Genomic DNA, 19,806 nt, shown 5'->3' on the forward strand with positions numbered 1-19,806 from the left:
ATGTCAGAACAGACCAAAATTGGGATTGTGGAATGTGTTCTCTTTAATTGCCAGAATTCTGCTTTCTCTTCTTTTGATCATTTGAACTTTGTGAACAGAAAATCCACTCTGACTTAGAGAAATGAAACAAAGAACCCACAATGACAACACATCATGGAGCAAGAAGGAAATGATGTTTTATGAGTCAACATACACAAGTCACTTCGTTATCCATTGTACAAACACAACATTACATGTACACACCCAAATCTAAGAAAAATGGGACAGATCAAGAACAGTATTTTAAGTTCGTGATTGTAAGGAATTTAGGGATCTCACTATCTACTATCCACAATGTTATTAAAAGATTAACGGAATATAGAGAAATATCTGTGCATGACTGAAAGCCTTCATTTGTCATACATACATATACACATGTACAGTACAATGAAATTATTTTTCAGCATATCCAAGCTTGTTTGGAAGGTGGGGTCAGACCGCAGGGTCAGCAATTGTACGGTGCCCTTGGAGCCGAAAGTGTTAAGGGCCTTGCTCAAGGGCATTGCAGTGGCTGTTAAGCAGGGTCAAAAGAACAATAATAAAAAACAAAGATAATGCATTGCACCCAGTGATTCTGGGGAAACCGGACCCACCGCCAACCAGGAAGACCCATAACATGGGTGATAAAACATATAAATGAAGTGGAATGCTTGGTTTTCTACAGATTCTAGCAATGGGTGTGGCTGAGACACCAGAATCAATCATTATCACGAGTGTCCACATAGTTTCGTCTTATAGTTTGTTCGTTTATTAGGATTGTAACGTCATGTTTTACACTTTGCTTACATTCATGACAGGAACGGTAGTTACTCATTACACAAGGTTTATCAGTTCACAAGTTTAATATCAAACACAGTCATGGACAATTTTGTATCTCCAATTCACCGGAGCACCCGGAGGAAACCCACACAGACAGGGGGAGAACATGCAAACTCCACCCAGAAAGGACCCGGACCACCAGACCTGGGGATCGAACCCAGGACCTTCTTGCGTCTTATAGTGATACTCCTGTAGAATGAGGTATACTGCTCAAATTTCTGGTCTGGGGGTTCGCATATTTTGTCCTTACATTAAATACATATTATGAATGTATTTTAATATTAATATTTACGTTTCTTTTACTTTATATTTATGTTTGATGTTATGTTTACGTTTTGTTTGTATTGGTTTGTCCCGGCCCCTCCCCCTCCCAATGCTGAGATGGTATGACCCGCTGTGATCAGTCACGCGCTCCTCACGCTGACACGCGCGTGAACACGCACGCGCACTTCCTATCTGCGTGAAGACGCCGAGCGGTTATCAGTTTAGACTCTCACAGTAGTTCTGTGTTTATAATCAATAACGATGCTTTTATCACTTCTCTATGTCATATTTCTCTCTTTTACATCAGTAATTAGTCAGTATGTTCCTCCGGTAAGTGTTTTATATTATGTACAGACTTAATAATGAGAATATTTATGTAATGACGGTGTGTTGTGATTAGTGTTTAATAACAGATGCTAATGCTGCCAGCTAAAGGTGAAGCTCACTATATATATATATATATATATATATATGTGTGTGTGTGTGTGTGTGTGTTTTATTATTATCATCATAATAAAATGTACAGCCAATAGGTTAAATAACTGCAAGCAAGCCACAATATTAAAAATCACTGACAGGTTACAATGATATATTATGCAGCAAGTCAACAGTCAGTTCTTGAAGTTCTTGATGTGCTGGAAGCTGGAACAATGGGACTATGGATCTAAACTACTTTGACAGAGCCAAATTTTAATAGCTAGACCACTTCAAAACAGCAGGTCTTGGCATGCAGTGGTTAGTATCCACCTAAAGCCGTCCAAAAGAAGGACGACTATGGAACCAGCGACAGGATCATGGGCACCCAAGGCTCACTGATGTGTATGGGGAGTGAAGATTAGACCGGTTGGTCCTGTTCCACAGAAGAGCTACTGTAGTATGAAATGCGGAAAAAGTTTATACAGGCTATAATAGAAAGATTGTTTGATGTCCAAGAAGACGTAGATTCAGGGATTCAAATATCTGGAAAATAATGACTGATGAGGCCATAACTAGAATGTCTTCAACCAGTGACGGATAAAATGCATACTAAAGATGCCATAAATAGGCAGTAAATAAAACATACCTTATTATACTGTATTATCATATTTTAACAGTACACCGAAGACTGTCGGTCGGACATGTACCCACCCAGCGGACCAACGTGAGTATGTTTATCATTAAGGTTGCACAATATATGAAGATATATACTGTATTTGTCATGTATACATGTACAGATGTTGTACAGTACAATGAAATTCTTTCTTCGCATATCCCAGCTTGTTTGGAAGCTGGGGTCAGAGCGCAGGGTCAGCCATTATACGGCGCCCCTGGAGCAGACAGGGTTAAGGGCCTTGCTCAAGGGCCCAACAGTGGCTGCATAGCAGAGCCTGGATTTGAACCACCAATCTTCCGGTCGATAGCCCAAAGCTCTACCCACTAGGCTACCACTGTCCCAGTGGTATATCACCTGGGTATCATGATGCAAATAATAATATGTGCAGTACTGCTATATGCATATAAAAATTTTGCTAGTCCATTACCGCTGGCCCAGAAGTGCTGTCGTCTGATAGAGCATCTACTATTAGACAAAATTGGCTGGGAAAGGGAAGGCCAAGGCCCTGTGATGCATTGGCATCCTGTTCGGAGTGTGTTACTGCATTGCGCCTCTGACTTATTTTAACGGTTCTACGGAAACACTGATGATGGTTTGCTCTTTTGAGGCTTTAGCTTCATGGCTAAACGTTACTGTGATAATTCTGCTTAAAATGCTTTTATGCTTACAGATTTAAAGGCCAAGTCAAAGTGTACACCGTCAATCTGGATCTGCCCCCAAGAAAAAGATGGTCAGAGGTTATCACAGAAAAAAAGAATGATGTAAGTCATCTATGTACCTTGCGGTTTGTACCAGTGTTAAACTGATGCCAGGTCAGTTACTAGATGCTAGCCTAAGTGTTGTTGTTGCACTGATTCATGATGTTGCTGTTTGTGTTAGATCAATACGCAATATACGCAATACAGCACTATTGGTGGTGTAAATGTATTAGAATTTCAGAATGATTGAGACTTTATTTGTGCTTTATTTCCTGTCTTAGCTCGTGAGTATGATCCAGTCCATCAAAGACCTAGCAGACGCGTTGGTTCCCAGCGGGAAGCTCGTAGATCTCGTCGACAGAGTTTTGGTGAGTACTCACAAAAAGTCTTGATACAGTTTAGTCAAGCAACAATGCAACACCTGATCAGAGCCCTAACTATTTTAATCATTGTGTTTTTATTGATGTCTGTTTTTAATCAACTAATTTTCAGTCCCTACAATTCAGATAATGAAATGAAAGATATTGTGCACTGGATTGGAATGTGGCAGAAAGTCACAGTTGTTACTGATGGGTAGATAGTGACATTCTAAGTAAGGGGCATTTTGTCCACTAGGGTTGCACTCGCCTAGCATCTGTTACACCCCTAAAAGTTACTGATGCTGTAATGTTTTAAGTACTGTTGTAAGTATTAATCACTTTAATGTATTTTTTGACTGCTAGCCCATGATGATTGATACATTACCCTACCCTTTCAACGAGGAGATTAAAGGAATTGCAGACGCTTCTGGAGTTCCTTTGGGTAAGACATGTTTCATGTTGTTAAGTGAGCTACATATGACTCAGGTGCTTCCCTATATATCGTAGTGGCCACCCCAGTTGATCTGGTCTGCATACCTGACTTTTTATGCCGGATTCCCTTCCTGACACACTCTCCTATTTTTCAGGCTTGTGATAGGCACTGAGAGCGCACTGACAAGTGCACATTTCAATTGCTAGGCTGTTTTGACCACCAGCCTCACCAGACACTAGACAATTGTGTCGGTACAGATGCCCGTGTGGCTGAAAGCACCCGAGCTAGCCACCTGAGTGCCCTGACTCAGTGTATGCCACATATGTCTCATATTTTATCTCTATGCATTTTACAGGGGAGGTCATTCTCTTCAACATTTTCTACGAGGTTTTTACCGTGTGCACCTCAATAGTCGCTGAAGATCCTGATGGTAAGATAATAACGATCATCTTATCTGCATTATTCTAATAATCTGATTGATTAGAGAGACAACGTTAATTCTCAGATGCCAGACCAGTCCCTTTACTTACCACCCTGAATTAAAGTTTAAAGAATAATTGATGAGATTATTGTGTGTGGTCATCATAATACTTTTATAATGCTGGTTAGTTTGCCAATAGAAGTCCTAAACAAACTCATAAAAATGACAGACAATGAAAGTTCAGTGCTCAGGACTATAAACAATATACATGTCATAAAGGCATAATACACCCAAATCATCTAGCTTAAAGCCAAGTTTAGCTTGCTACCTAACCTAACAGTAACATGCACTAATACAGTGTGAGAGTAAATTAGAGTGTGTTGGTAAAGCTCAGTATATCTTCTTGCTGTTCAAGAAAGGCAAACATGCCTACAATTAAATGTATTTGTATAACTATGAGTCATAGCTTCAGCCCGGGACTTGCTTCTCTTCAGGATTGCTAACGTTCGGTTTATTGTGCATTGTTTCTGTCATGTTATTGTTGTATTTACATGTTTTATATTAATATATCTCTATTGCAGGAAACCTTGTGCACGCCCGGAACCTGGACTTTGGACTTTTTATGGGGTCAGTACAGCTTAAGAGCAGTTTAGCAATAATTTCTGAAATCCCTGGTGGTCTTTTTATTTATTTATTATTATTATTTTTTTAATTTTTCACCATTTCCCTCACATATCCAGTAAGGCGAAACCAGCAATAAACCCCTTGTATATACTGTACATTTTTAAACAATCTGTCATCTGCGAGAAAAAGGTGTGCTGTGCTAGATTTATAACATGCACTAACGATAAGGACAGTCAAAAAGAGTAGCACGACCACACGAAACCCCATCCCCATCCCTATCACAGAAATAGCCAATCATGTCTGTGTAGACACCCAGCCAGCTCAGCACCACTGAGATTGGATCCTAGATCTCAGCGATGGTGGATTTGCGTTATAGATGGCTGTAGCAAAAGCAGAAACTGTAGCATCTGCAATCATCTTTGTTCCTGCAGCATATATAAGACGAAACAGATTCTAACTCATCATTTAAACAAATCGGAACAAAAATACTACAAACTACTAATGTTATTTATTTCGGTTGTCAAAATATTTCATTCCAAGGTTGTTTTTTAACACACTATTGTTTATGCTTACACTATGATACATAATTGTTCAAATTTAAGGTGGGGCGGCACGGTGGCTAAGTGGGTAGCACTGTCGCCTCACACCAAGAAAGTCCTGGGTTTGATTCCCAGGTGGGGCGGTCCGGGTCCTTTCAGGTCCTTGCATGTTCTCCCTGTGTCTGCATGGGTTTCCTCCGGGTGCTCCGGTTTCCTCCCACAGACCAAAGACGTGCAAGTGAGGTAAATTGGAGATACTAAATTGTCCATGACTGTGTTTGATATAACCTTGTGAACTGATAAATTTTGTGTAATGAGTAACTACCGTTCCTGTCATGAATGTAACCAAAGTGTAAAACATGACGTTAAAATCCTAATAAATAAACAAACAAATTTAAGGTGAAACAAAAGTGGATGAATTATTTTTTTTTTGCCCCACAATCATTGCTATAACTAGTGAAACTACAAAAACTACAAAACTAATTTACCATTTGTGCCAATAGGTGGGAAGTGAAGAACCATTCGTGGATCATCACAGAGAAGCTGAAACCGCTGGTGGTGAGCGTGGATTTCCAGAGAAACAACCAGACTGTGTTCAAATCCACAAACTTCGCCGGTTACGTGGGCATGCTGACCGGAATCAGACCTGTAAGATAAACCAAAAGCTTTGACAGTAATATCATGGGATGTGACTTGTCATTAACTGTCCTATTCATTATTATTTTTAACAATTAGTACTATAAGGACTCGGTTGTCAGGTGGCTAACACACCAATCTCGGCACAGCCACTGGCTGGGGAATTTAAAATGACCAGATTGGGATACAAAGGAAGGTGGGGGGCTGGGTGAAATACATGCACCTTACAACGGTATATAATTACACTGATCATTCTCATATGATGGTTTAAGTTTGCTATGTTAAAAAAAAAATGGACATAACTCATGTCTCAATAATTCAGTTTTTGTACAACATTGCACCATTTTAGTTCTGTAATTTATAACGAAAGGAGTCTTTCACAATACTGCATTCTCATCTTGTGACCTTCCTGCTCTTCTCTGTTTCTCTGAAGCATTTGTTCACCCTCACCATGAATGAGCGATTCAGTCTGGACGGAGGTTACATCGGTGAGTCTGCTCTCTCAGTCCAGTGCTACCAGTTTAATTAAGAATTGAGGCTGCCTGTACACTAACCCAGCGCTGTGTTCTGTTTTTCTCACTTCCTTCTTTGGGTCCTTCCTGGAAACACCAGAATACAAGCTCTTCTGGGGCTAGTCTGTTGCAGGGCACACTTTTTGGAAGTCTTAAATTATTTTGCACAACATGATGGTGCAGTTTTGCTTTGTTTTCTTTACTCAAAGGCACTCGGGTCATTTTGTCTGATCGTCTTTAGTTTTTCTCTATCCTCTGCACAAATTCATTCTTTTAACTGCTTAAAAATTCTCATGACATGATGCTACCACCACCGTATTTTACAGTGTCACTCGGCTGATGTACCTTGTAAGATTCACATATCTACAAAATGTAACCGATGCTTTTATCTAAAGCCACATTTGTTACAGAATTGTTGTTTTCTGTGTAGCTGCTTCAAGTCAGGACTGCTGGCCTCTCTGTTATCTTTAATTTCTTTAAGAGCAGGTTGTAAAATCTTGTGTTGTTTATTTGTATGGAGCAAAAACTGAACAGGGATTTAGTTTAAACATCAAAGTATCAACTCTGCTGGCCTGCTCATTATGCTGATGTTTTATAGGAATTCTGGAGTGGATCTTGGGGAAGAGGGATGGCATGTGGATGAGCTTCCTGACTCGCTCTGTCCTAGAGAACGCCACCAGGTAAATATAAAAGTGATCCATCAGCTGGCTATTGATGGAGTTAGCTTCTTCTAGGAATAGCTAATGTTCTATGACTGCTGGGTGCAAATTAGGAATACCCTGGACAGGCCGCCAGTTCATCACAGGACTTTGGCCTACCCCCATCCTCAGACATAGCCAACCATGTCTGTGTAGAGGCCCGGCTGTCCGACAGCACCACTGAGACTCGACTCAGGATCTCCGAGGTGGTGGGCTTTCAGAATAGACTGTTGTGCTACCTGAGGCCATAAAGGTTACAATTTGTCCTAAAAAACAGTTATTGCCTTGTTGGTGACTCAGGTCTAACTAGTTCAACACAGCTGGGTTTGATTTTAGTAGTTTTATTGAATAGAAATTCAATTAACAAAGTCAAGCAGTCACCCCAAGTAAGATAAAGGTGAATGAAGATGAATAACCCTAACCCTAACCCTGTTTTCTCTCTTCTGTAGCTACACTGAAGCTAAGAAGCTGCTGTCAGACACCAAGCTGTTAGCTCCTGCCTACTTCATTCTGGGAGGTAACCAGAGCGGAGAAGCGTGCATCATCACCCGCTCCAGAACACACAGTATTCACCCATTAGAGTGAGCAAACACTTCACACAATCAACACAAACTAATTCTGCTGAACGAAGTGACATAAAGCAGCAAATGCAAACTCTGCGATTGCCTCAGTTATTATTTAAGAATGTGACGTCAGCTGGCCGTAAGCTGAAGCCGAGGCGTAATTGGGTTATGCAGCATTACGACGATCCAAAACAAAAAAGCAGTTTCACATCTGAATAGCTGAAATTTATCTAATTCTCTTTAACCAGTTCTTTGATGTACACTTTGTTTTGGATTTTAAATCATTGTCCTCCTGCATAGTTTTGGGGGTTTTGGAGGAGCCTAATCATGTCATGACGTGAACCTAATAGAGATGTTGTGGTGGGATATGAAACGAGACGTTTATGCCTTAAAACCTGCAGTGTGTTTTACTTAATTTCCTCACTTCATGTAGTGATTACTTTTTCACCATTGCGTGTGTGTGTGTGTGTGTTTGTTGTTTAGGTTGGACATAAAGAGTGGTCGTTGGTATGTGTTGGAGACAAATTATGATCACTGGAAGGAGCCTCTGTTTCTTGATGATCGCAGAACTCCAGCCATGAAGTGCATGAACCAGACTGCACAGGCCGTAAGTATCATTCGCCTCCTTCACTCAGACTGACAGGTACAGAGGTGACGCCTCCTTTACTGAGACTGGCAGCACAGAGGTGACTCCTTCTCTACTCAGACTGACAGGTACAGAGGCCAACACCCCTTTACTGAGACTGACAGGTACAGAGGTGACTCCTTCTCTACTGAGACTGACAGGTACAGAGGTGACTCCTCCTTTACAGAGAGTGACAGGTACAGAGGCCAACACCCCTTTATTGAGACTGACAGGTACAGAGGTGACTCCTTCTCTACTGAGACTGACAGGTACAGAGGTGACTTCTCCTTTACAGAGACTGACAGGTACAGAGGCCAACACCCCTTTACTGAGCCTGACAGGTACAGAGGTGACTCCTTCTCTACTGAGACTGACGGGTACAGAGGTGACACCTCCTTTACAGAGACTGACAGGTACAGAGGTGACTCCTTCTCTACTGAGACTGACGGGTACAGAGGTGACACCTCCTTTACAGAGACTGACAGGTACAGAGGCCAACACCCCTTTACTGAGACTGACGGGTACCGAGGTGACTCCTCCTTTACAGAGACTGACAGGTACAGAGGTGACTCCTTCTCTACTGAGACTGACGGGTACAGAGGTGACACCTCCTTTACAGAGACTGACAGGTACAGAGGCCAACACCCCTTTACTGAGACTGACGGGTACCGAGGTGACTCCTCCTTTACAGAGACTGACAGGTACAGAGGCCAACACCCCTTTACTGAGCCTGACAGGTACAGAGGTGACTCCTTCTCTACTGAGACTGACAGGTACAGAGGTGACTCCTCCTTTACAGAGACTGACAGGTACAGAGGCCAACACCCCTTTATTGAGACTGACAGGTACAGAGGTGACTCCTTCTCTACTGAGACTGACAGGTACAGAGGTGACTTCTCCTTTACAGAGACTGACAGGTACAGAGGCCAACACCCCTTTACTGAGCCTGACAGGTACAGAGGTGACTCCTTCTCTACTGAGACTGACAGGAACCGAGGTGACTCCTCCTTTACAGAGAGTGACAGTTACAGAGGCCAACACCCCTTTACTGAGCCTGACTGGTACAGAGGCCAACACCCCTTTACTGAGCCTGACAGGTACAGAGGTGACTCCTTCTCTACTGAGCCTGACAGGTACAGAGGTGACTCCTTCTCTACTGAGCCTGACAGGTACAGAGGTGACTCCTTCTCTACTGAGACTGACAGGTACAGAGGTGACTCCTCCTTTACAGAGACTGACAGGTACAGAGGCCAACACCCCTTTTACTGAGACTGACAGGTACAGAGGTGACTCCTTCTCTACTGAGACTGACAAGTACAGAGGTGACTCCTCCTTTACTGAGACTGACAGGTACACAGAGGTGACTCCCGATTTCCTGAGACTGACAGGTACAGAGGTGACGCCTCCTTTACTGAGACTGACAGGTACAGAGGTGACGCCTCCTTTACTGAGACTGACAGGAACCGAGGTGACGCCTCCTTTACTGAGACTGACAGGTACACAGAGGTGACTCCCGATTTACTGAGACTGGCAGGTACAGAGGTGACGCCTCCTTTACTGAAACTGGCAGGTACACAGAGGTGACTCCCGATTTACTGAGACTGGCAGGTACAGAGGTGACGCCTCCTTTACTGAGACTGACAGGTACAGAGGTGATTCCTCCTTTACTGAGACTGACCGGTACAGAGGTGACTCCTCCTTTACTGAGACTGACAGGTACAGAGGTGACTCCTCTTTTTCTGAAACTGACAGGTACAGAGGTGATTCCTCCTTTACTGAGACTGGCAGGTACAGAGGTGATTCCTCCTTTACTGAGACTGACCGGTACAGAGGTGACTCCTCCTTTACTGAGACTGACAGGTACAGAGGTGACTCCTCCTTTACAGAGACTGACAGGTACAGAGGTGACTCCTCCTTTACTGAGACTGACAGGTACAGAGGTGACTCCTCCTTTACTGAGACTGACAGGTACAGAGGTGACTCCTCCTTTACTGAGCCTGACCGGTACAGAGGTGACTCCTCCTTTACTGAGACTGACAGGTACAGAGGTGACTCCTCCTTTACTGAGACTGACAGGTACAGAGGTGATGCCTCCTTTACTGAGACTGACAGGTACAGAGGTGACTCCTCCTTTACTGAGACTGACAGGTACAGAGGTGACTCCTCCTTTACTGAGACTGACAGGTACAGAGGTGATTCCTCCTTTACTGAGACTGACAGGTACAGAGGTGACTCCTCCTTTACTGAGACTGACAGGTACAGAGGTGACTCCTCCTTTACAGAGACTGACAGGTACAGAGGTGACTCCTCCTTTACTGAGACTGACAGGTACAGAGGTGACTCCTCCTTTACAGAGACTGACAGGTACAGAGGTGATTCCTCCTTTACTGAGACTGACAGGTACAGAGGCCAACACCCCTTTACTGAGCCTGACCGGTACAGAGGTGACTCCTCTTTTTCTGAAACTGACAGGTACAGAGGTGATTCCTCCTTTACTGAGACTGACCGGTACAGAGGTGACGCCTCCTTTACTGAGACTGGCAGGTACAGAGGTGACGCCTCCTTTACTGAGACTGGCAGGTACAGAGGTGAGTCCTCCTTTACTGAGACTGACAGGTACAGAGGTGATTCCTCCTTTACTGAGACTGACAGGTACAGAGGTGACTCCTCCTTTACTGAGACTGACAGGTACAGAGGTGACTCCTCCTTTACAGAGACTGACAGGTACAGAGGTGACTCCTCCTTTACTGAGACTGACAGGTACAGAGGTGACTCCTCCTTTACAGAGACTGACAGGTACAGAGGTGATTCCTCCTTTACTGAGACTGACAGGTACAGAGGCCAACACCCCTTTACTGAGCCTGACCGGTACAGAGGTGACTCCTCTTTTTCTGAAACTGACAGGTACAGAGGTGATTCCTCCTTTACTGAGACTGGCAGGTACAGAGGTGATTCCTCCTTTACTGAGACTGACCGGTACAGAGGTGACTCCTCCTTTACTGAGACTGACAGGTACAGAGGTGACTCCTCCTTTACAGAGACTGACAGGTACAGAGGTGACTCCTCCTTTACTGAGACTGACAGGTACAGAGGTGACTCCTCCTTTACAGAGACTGACAGGTACAGAGGTTATTCCTCCTTTACTGAGACTGACAGGTACAGAGGCCAACACCCCTTTACTGAGCCTGACCGGTACAGAGGTGACTCCTCTTTTTCTGAAACTGACAGGTACAGAGGTGATTCCTCCTTTACTGAGACTGGCAGGTACAGAGGTGATTCCTCCTTTACTGAGACTGACCGGTACAGAGGTGACTCCTCCTTTACTGAGACTGACAGGTACAGAGGTGACTCCTCCTTTACAGAGACTGACAGGTACAGAGGTGACTCCTCCTTTACTGAGACTGACAGGTACAGAGGTGACTCCTCCTTTACTGAGACTGACAGGTACAGAGGTGACTCCTCCTTTACTGAGCCTGACCGGTACAGAGGTGACTCCTCCTTTACTGAGACTGACAGGTACAGAGGTGATTCCTCCTTTTCTGAGACTGACAGGTACAGAGGTGACTCCTCCTTTACTGAGACTGACAGGTACAGAGGTGATGCCTCCTTTACTGAGACTGACAGGTACAGAGGTGACTCCTCCTTTACTGAGACTGACAGGTACAGAGGTGACTCCTCCTTTACTGAGACTGACAGGTACAGAGGTGATTCCTCCTTTACTGAGACTGACAGGTACAGAGGTGACTCCTCCTTTACAGAGACTGACAGGTACAGAGGTGACTCCTCCTTTACTGAGACTGACAGGTACAGAGGTGACTCCTCCTTTACTGAGACTGACAGGTACAGAGGTGACTCCTCCTTTACAGAGACTGACAGGTACAGAGGTGACTCCTCCTTTACAGAGACTGACAGGTACAGAGGTGATTCCTCCTTTACAGAGACTGACAGGTACAGAGGTGACTCCTCCTTTACAGAGACTGACAGGTACAGAGGTGACTCCTCCTTTACAGAGACTGACAGGTACAGAGGTGATTCCTCCTTTACTGAGACTGACAGGTACAGAGGTGATTCCTCCTTTACTGAGACTGCCAGGTACAGAGGTGATTCCTCCTTTACTGAGACTGACAGGTACAGAGGTGATTCCTCCTTTACTGAGACTGACAGGTACAGAGGTGATTCCTCCTTTACTGAGACTGACAGGTACAGAGGTGATTCCTCCTTTACTGAGACTGACAGGTACAGAGGTGATTCCTCCTTTACTGAGACTGACAGGTACAGAGGTGATTCCTCCTTTACTGAGACTGACAGGTACAGAGGTGATTCCTCCTTTACTGAGACTGACAGGTACAGAGGTGATTCCTCCTTTACTGAGACTGACAGGTACAGAGGTGATTCCTCCTTTACTGAGACTGACAGGTACAGAGGTGACGGCTCCTTTACTGAGACTGACAGGTACAGAGGTGACGGCTCCTTTACTGAGACTGACAGGTACAGAGGTGATTCCTCCTTTACTGAGACTGACAGGTACAGACGCCTCCTCTACTGAGACTGGCAGTCCAGAGGTGACGCCTCCTCTACTGAGACTGACAGGTACAGAGGTGACTCCTTCTCTACTGAGACTGACAGGTACAGAGGTGACTCCTCTTTTTCTGAAACTGACAGGAACCGAGGTTATTTCTCCTTTACAGAGACTGACAGGTACAGAGGTGATTCCTCCTTTACAGAGACTGACAGGTACAGAGGTGACTCCTCCTTTACTGAGACTTACCGGTACAGAGGTGACTCCTCCTTTACTGAGACTGACAGGTACAGAGGTGACTCCTCCTTTACAGAGACTGACAGGTACAGAGGTGACTCCTCCTTTACAGAGACTGACAGGTACAGAGGTGATTCCTCCTTTACTGAGACTGACAGGTACAGAGGTGATTCCTCCTTTACTGAGACTGCCAGGTACAGAGGTGATTCCTCCTTTACTGAGACTGACAGGTACAGAGGTGATTCCTCCTTTACTGAGACTGACAGGTACAGAGGTGATTCCTTCTTTACTGAGACTGACAGGTACAGAGGTGATTCCTCCTTTACTGAGACTGACAGGTACAGAGGTGATTCCTCCTTTACTGAGACTGACAGGTACAGAGGTGATTCCTCCTTTACTGAGACTGACAGGTACAGAGGTGATTCCTCCTTTACTGAGACTGACAGGTACAGAGGTGATTCCTCCTTTACTGAGACTGACAGGTACAGAGGTGATTCCTCCTTTACTGAGACTGACAGGTACAGAGGTGATTCCTCCTTTACTGAGACTGACAGGTACAGAGGTGACGGCTCCTTTACTGAGACTGACAGGTACAGAGGTGATTCCTCCTTTACTGAGACTGACAGGTACAGAGGTGATTCCTCCTTTACTGAGACTGACGGGTACAGAGGTGATTCCTCCTTTACTGAGACTGACGGGTACAGAGGTGATTCCTCCTTTACTGAGACTGACGGGTACAGAGGTGATTCCTCCTTTACTGAGACTGACAGGTACAGAGGTGATTCCTCCTTTACTGAGACTGACAGGTACAGAGGTGATTCCTCCTTTACTGAGACTGACAGGTACAGAGGTGACGGCTCCTTTACTGAGACTGACAGGTACAGAGGTGACGGCTCCTTTACTGAGACTGACAGGTACAGAGGTGATTCCTCCTTTACTGAGACTGACAGGTACAGACGCCTCCTCTACTGAGACTGGCAGTCCAGAGGTGACGCCTCCTCTACTGAGACTGACAGGTACAGAGGTGACTCCTTCTCTACTGAGACTGACAGGTACAGAGGTGACTCCTCTTTTTCTGAAACTGACAGGAACCGAGGTTATTTCTCCTTTACAGAGACTGACAGGTACAGAGGTGATTCCTCCTTTACAGAGACTGACAGGTACAGAGGTGACTCCTCCTTTACTGAGACTTACCGGTACAGAGGTGACTCCTCCTTTACTGAGACTGACAGGTACAGAGGTGACTCCTCCTTTACAGAGACTGACAGGTACAGAGGTGACTCCTCCTTTACAGAGACTGACAGGTACAGAGGTGATTCCTCCTTTACTGAGACTGACAGGTACAGAGGTGATTCCTCCTTTACTGAGACTGCCAGGTACAGAGGTGATTCCTCCTTTACTGAGACTGACAGGTACAGAGGTGATTCCTCCTTTACTGAGACTGACAGGTACAGAGGTGATTCCTTCTTTACTGAGACTGACAGGTACAGAGGTGATTCCTCCTTTACTGAGACTGACAGGTACAGAGGTGATTCCTCCTTTACTGAGACTGACAGGTACAGAGGTGATTCCTCCTTTACTGAGACTGACAGGTACAGAGGTGATTCCTCCTTTACTGAGACTGACAGGTACAGAGGTGACGGCTCCTTTACTGAGACTGACAGGTACAGAGGTGATTCCTCCTTTACTGAGACTGACAGGTACAGAGGTGATTCCTCCTTTACTGAGACTGACGGGTACAGAGGTGATTCCTCCTTTACTGAGACTGACGGGTACAGAGGTGATTCCTCCTTTACTGAGACTGACGGGTACAGAGGTGATTCCTCCTTTACTGAGACTGACAGGTACAGAGGTGATTCCTCCTTTACTGAGACTGACAGGTACAGAGGTGATTCCTCCTTTACTGAGACTGACAGGTACAGAGGTGACGGCTCCTTTACTGAGACTGACAGGTACAGAGGTGACGGCTCCTTTACTGAGACTGACAGGTACAGAGGTGATTCCTCCTTTACTGAGACTGACAGGTACAGACGCCTCCTCTACTGAGACTGGCAGTCCAGAGGTGACGCCTCCTCTACTGAGACTGACAGGTACAGAGGTGACTCCTTCTCTACTGAGACTGGCAGTCCAGAGGTGACTCCTTCTCTTCTGAGCCTGACGGGTACAGAGGTGACTCCTGAGACTGACAGGTACAGAGGTGACGCCTCCTTTACTGAAACTGGCAGGTACAGAGGTGACGCCTCCTTTACTGAAACTGGCAGGTACAGAGGTGACACTTTTTTCTCATGTGTAGCTCTGTCTGATATTAACACAATTTTCTTGCAGAATATCTCTGTGAAGACGATCTACAATGTCTTGTCCACCAAACCCGTCCTAAACAAGGTAGGTGTCCTTGGATTTTAGCAGGACACAGTGGAACAGCCAGGGCAAAAGCATTTTGTGCCACATATTATGTGAATCCAGCCTAAGAATGTAACATATTAGAGACATATTAGCTGTGAAGTGTGGTGGTGATAGCACAACGTTATGGTGCTTTTCAGCAGCAGTCAGTAGCATTTTGGTTAATATTCATGAGAAAATGGTTGGTGCACAGGTCAAGGGAGGTAAAACTGCCCTCTCTGCCAGAAATTTTGCTGTATCGCACCAATACCAGACCAACATACAGAGCAGGGTTTTGAAATCAGAACAGGGGGGCAAATTTGCAACATTACATTGTGCAAAATGGGTACGGTTATACAGGAGATTTAATAATGAATCATTTACGTTTAGGCTATTGAGATTTCAAGCAATTGAGGGTTAAGGGTCGTGCTCACGGACCCATCAATGACAGTCTGGCTAGACTGGGACCTGAACCAGCAATCTCCTGCTTACTAGTGTAGTACCCTAACCGTTGAGCCATTTTTGCCATTTACATTTTTTATGTAAAGGGGGGAAGCTTTTGTTTGATGTAATAAACTGAAAGAATTAAAACACGTTTTTCTTTACTGTGTAGTTGACTACCTACACTACACTGATGGAGGTCTCGAAGGGAACGCTGGAGTCATTCATTCGTGATTGTCCTAACCCCTGCATGCCGTGGTAAAGGGCCACTTGCTCACCAGTTTCTCAAGAACATTCCTCTACAGGAAGACTGTTTAAATTCCAAACTTTACACTGATCATCATTTTGTATTAATAATTCATAATTCAGTTCAGTTAATTTAGCTGAAGCGATTTACCTGAAACTCCTGTTTGTGCTCTGTGCTTTATGTTAATGATGAGAAGCAGAAAGATTATGAACTGTCTTATTTTTTTGATTGTTTTTTAATGGATTTTGTTACTTTTCTTCTATTGGTTTGATTTAAAATGCTATGCTGAACTACAGTTATATAATTCATTATTTTTATGAGGTGGTTAATAATAATAATAATAATGATGATGGCACTGTTTCACTTTAAGTGCTCAGTCGTAGGTCTGTCTGCAATCTCTAACAAACAACGCCTGAGGAAACTGTTTAATATTGGATCATAAAACAAGCAAATCAAGCCTAGTCTTCAAAATTTATGCTGTAGAAATAGCCTTACTGTTTGATTTAGTTCTTTTGAAAGCGTGTTTCAATGCACTGGTGTACAATATTTCTTATTGCTAACTGTAAATCAGGTTTTCTCCTTAATCACCAAAAAGAGTTGTTCTAAAATAATAACATGAGAATCATTTATCACGAGGTGACGCGCATGTTTAGGTTAAGTGGAAGAAGTAGAGAAATGGCTGCAGATTTTCTCAGGTAGAAAACAAAAGCAGAAACTGATGGAATTCATTTCCAAATGCATGTGCCTTTACTACAGAAAATAGAAAACACATTTTAATAATCAGTAAAAGTGCTGCTAAGTTATTTTGTTGTCAAACGTGACGAGTACATGACAGAGCCTGGGGGGCACACCGTCTAATACACCAACCTGACTGAGTTTTAAAGGTGGCGCAGTGGGATATTTCTCTAGCACACCAGCACCGAGAATCTGAACTCCTTGGTTTGAAACCTGGTGTTGCCACCGGTCTGCTGGGCGCCATCGGGCGGGCATAATTGGCGGTGCCTGCAGAAGATACTAATTGACCACCGTATCTGCTAGGGTGGGACGACCGGACTGTGTGTGGGTGGGATCTTCATACGCTCTGTAAGAACCCTGATTGGTGGAAGAGACGCCTGTGCAGAATTCAGGTACACGTGTCAGAAAGAGGCGTGGGCAACCACGTGCTCTCCTCGGATGCAATCAGGTATCCCTCAGCAGTGAAGACAAATTGACTGTGCTAAATCGAGAGGAAAATGGGGGCAGAAAATGCATTAAAAAATTATTTAAAAAAAAAACACATTCGGTTGGGTCTGAGGTAGGAAAAAAAAATCTATATCAACTCCTACTGTTGCTCCACCTCCTTTTGTACAATAGGATCATTTAGCACAGGACGGAGCTGATATCTGTGGGTAGGTCGACAGTACCCGAGTGCCAGTCTCATATTAATAATTCACATTGTAAATGTATGTAGCAAGTGCAGTTTCTCATATTACTACTCCAATATTAAAACTCTGTTCAAGTTTCATGCTGCATTCAGCAATTGCCGGTTAGCAATCTTATTGGTACAGACTGTGGTTAACTTTAACATTCACAACATTCTGCAGATGTGAGGAATGAATTTGTGAATTGTGTTTGTGTCGTTACTTGACAGGATTGTAACTTCTGATTACTGTTTCTAAACACACTAGTGGTGAATGTGTACAAATCTCTTGTATGAATCTCTTGTATGAATCTCTTGTATGAATCTGTGAATGCTGACCTAAAAACTGTAAAACTGGATGCTTTTGAATTTATTTTAATAAAAATATTTGAACTTGAAGCAGAATGTGTGTTCATGTGTTTTTTTTATTTTATTATTTTGTTATTGTTTTATATTTGACCATATTACATTACATATGTTTTAGTATCTTTGATTACTTTGCTTATATTTTATATTATGCTGTATTATTGTGCTGCTGTCCACTAGAGGGCGATTTAGAGCGTCTCTCTTTACCAGAATGTTTTAATGGGTTTTTGTAGAAAAGTTAAATGACTTTGCTTATAATAATATTCATAATATTGTTTTATATTATATTGTACTATATATTTATTATAAACAAGTATACTGTTTTATATTAATTAAATTATATTAAAGCTTAGCTTTGATTGGAAGAGATCAGAATAGGTGACAATTATTTATATTAGCTGTTTTTATTGACAACAGTAATAATAATAAAATAGTAAATTTCAATAATTTGATCCTTATTACTCTTCTTAAACCAAATCTCTCCGCACTCGTATACAAACGTAGAACACGAGCTGTAAGTAATCGTTATTTTGTGCAGTATGCAGTGCACCGTGTGTCCACAAGAGGTCGCTCTTCACCAGAATGATTTTATGGGTTTTTTAGAGCAGAACACAGGGTGCACAATCAAAACATGGGGTTTTGAGAACATTAAAATATCATATCTCAGCTTTGGAACATGATATAAACATAAAAAGGGCACTTCGATCACCTACATCTCAATCTCAGTAATTTATGGTGAAAATATAATTATCATCAGAAGAAATCAATAATTTTGCCCGAAAAAACACAAAGGGGTACCACTTACCATTTTTTTAAGAAAAAAAAAATTGACCTTCTCTGATTATCTTCATATTTACACCAAAGTCACAAAGATGAAGATATACAGGTGAGCAAAGTTTTGTGCTCCTACGATGCTGGAGTGTGGAGATCTACACATCACAAAATGTCAAAATTGAATGAATGTTTATTACATTGTTATTACAAATGAGTTCTAAATTTAAGCTACAGATTCAGATTTAAGATTACAAATGTTAGTACAGTGTCCTAGATGTTGATCTCAGTGATATCTGGTGTGAATATTGGGGAGATCTGAAAACATCAAGAAAAATCACCCAAAAAACACAAAAAACACTTACCTTTTTTTGTGGTGAAAATCCTGACCTGCTCTGATCTTCTTGATATTCCCACCATGGGTTACTGACACTGTGATATAGACATGGAAGATGTTTGGTGTTTCTGTCATGTTCCATCACTGAGATCACTGAGATCTGGGTTAGGGATTAAAGTTAGGGTTAGGTATAGGGTTAGGGTTAGGGTTAACGTTCAGGGTTTAGAATTAGGGTTAGGGTTAAGGTTTAGGTTTTAGAATTAGGGTTAGGTTTAGCTTTAGGGTTATAGCTTAGGGTTAGGGTTAAGGTTGGGGTCAGGTTTAGGGTTGGGATTAGAGTTACTCTTTTAATTTATGTACCATATATTCTCACCATAGTTAAGGGTTAGGTTTAAGGTTCAGGGTTAGGGTTAAGGTTCAGGATAAAGAATTAGAATTAGGTTTAGGGTTATAGCTTAGAGTTAAAGTTAAGGTTAGGGTTAGGCTTAGGGTTAGGGTTATAGCTTAAGGTTTGGGGTTAAGGTTAGTGTTAGGCGATCTGGCCTTTTCATTTCATCCCATTTAATGGCACCACTGTCTACAGCTTGATGTAAGGAACATGTGGTGTGATTATCAGGGAGATCAAGAAAGGTCAAGAAAAATCACCCAAAAAACACAAAGGGGTACCACTTACCTTTTTTTTGTGGTAAAAATCCTGACCTGCTCCAATCTTCTTGATATTCCCACCATGGGTTACTTACACTGTGATATGGACATGGCTAGAGTTTGGTGTTCCTGTCATGTTCCA

At 43.1% G+C, this 19,806-nt stretch overlaps 1 protein-coding gene across 1 annotated transcript; it reads left to right on the forward strand.

Annotated features, from left to right (window-relative positions):
* Nucleotides 1–1,325: 1,325 nt before the first annotated feature.
* asah1b (N-acylsphingosine amidohydrolase (acid ceramidase) 1b) lies at nucleotides 1,326–17,944 on the forward strand. Its single transcript, XM_063008883.1, has 14 exons — nucleotides 1,326–1,452; nucleotides 2,217–2,263; nucleotides 2,886–2,976; nucleotides 3,195–3,281; nucleotides 3,636–3,714; nucleotides 4,061–4,135; nucleotides 4,708–4,753; nucleotides 5,793–5,937; nucleotides 6,359–6,413; nucleotides 7,036–7,117; nucleotides 7,585–7,716; nucleotides 8,182–8,305; nucleotides 15,405–15,461; nucleotides 16,072–17,944. Exons 1-14 carry the CDS (start codon nucleotides 1,384–1,386, stop codon nucleotides 16,159–16,161), a joined length of 1,179 nt encoding a protein of 392 aa, XP_062864953.1. The 5' UTR covers nucleotides 1,326–1,383; the 3' UTR covers nucleotides 16,162–17,944.
* The last annotated feature ends 1,862 nt before the right edge of the window (nucleotides 17,945–19,806 follow it).

This window comes from Trichomycterus rosablanca, chromosome 14 (assembly GCF_030014385.1).
Source record: "Trichomycterus rosablanca isolate fTriRos1 chromosome 14, fTriRos1.hap1, whole genome shotgun sequence".
In the NCBI taxonomy this organism is placed as follows: Eukaryota; Metazoa; Chordata; class Actinopteri; order Siluriformes; family Trichomycteridae; genus Trichomycterus; species Trichomycterus rosablanca.

Bases quoted from the DNA above. Each gene is read 5' to 3' on its own strand.
- asah1b (XM_063008883.1), top strand. From the start codon at position 1,384: ATGCTTTTATCACTTCTCTATGTCATATTTCTCTCTTTTACATCAGTA. The intron at 4,754-5,792 runs GTCAGTACAGCT...TTGTGCCAATAG, and splicing joins GACTTTGGACTTTTTATGGG to GTGGGAAGTGAAGAACCATT. The intron at 8,306-15,404 runs GTAAGTATCATT...ATTTTCTTGCAG, and splicing joins TGAACCAGACTGCACAGGCC to AATATCTCTGTGAAGACGAT.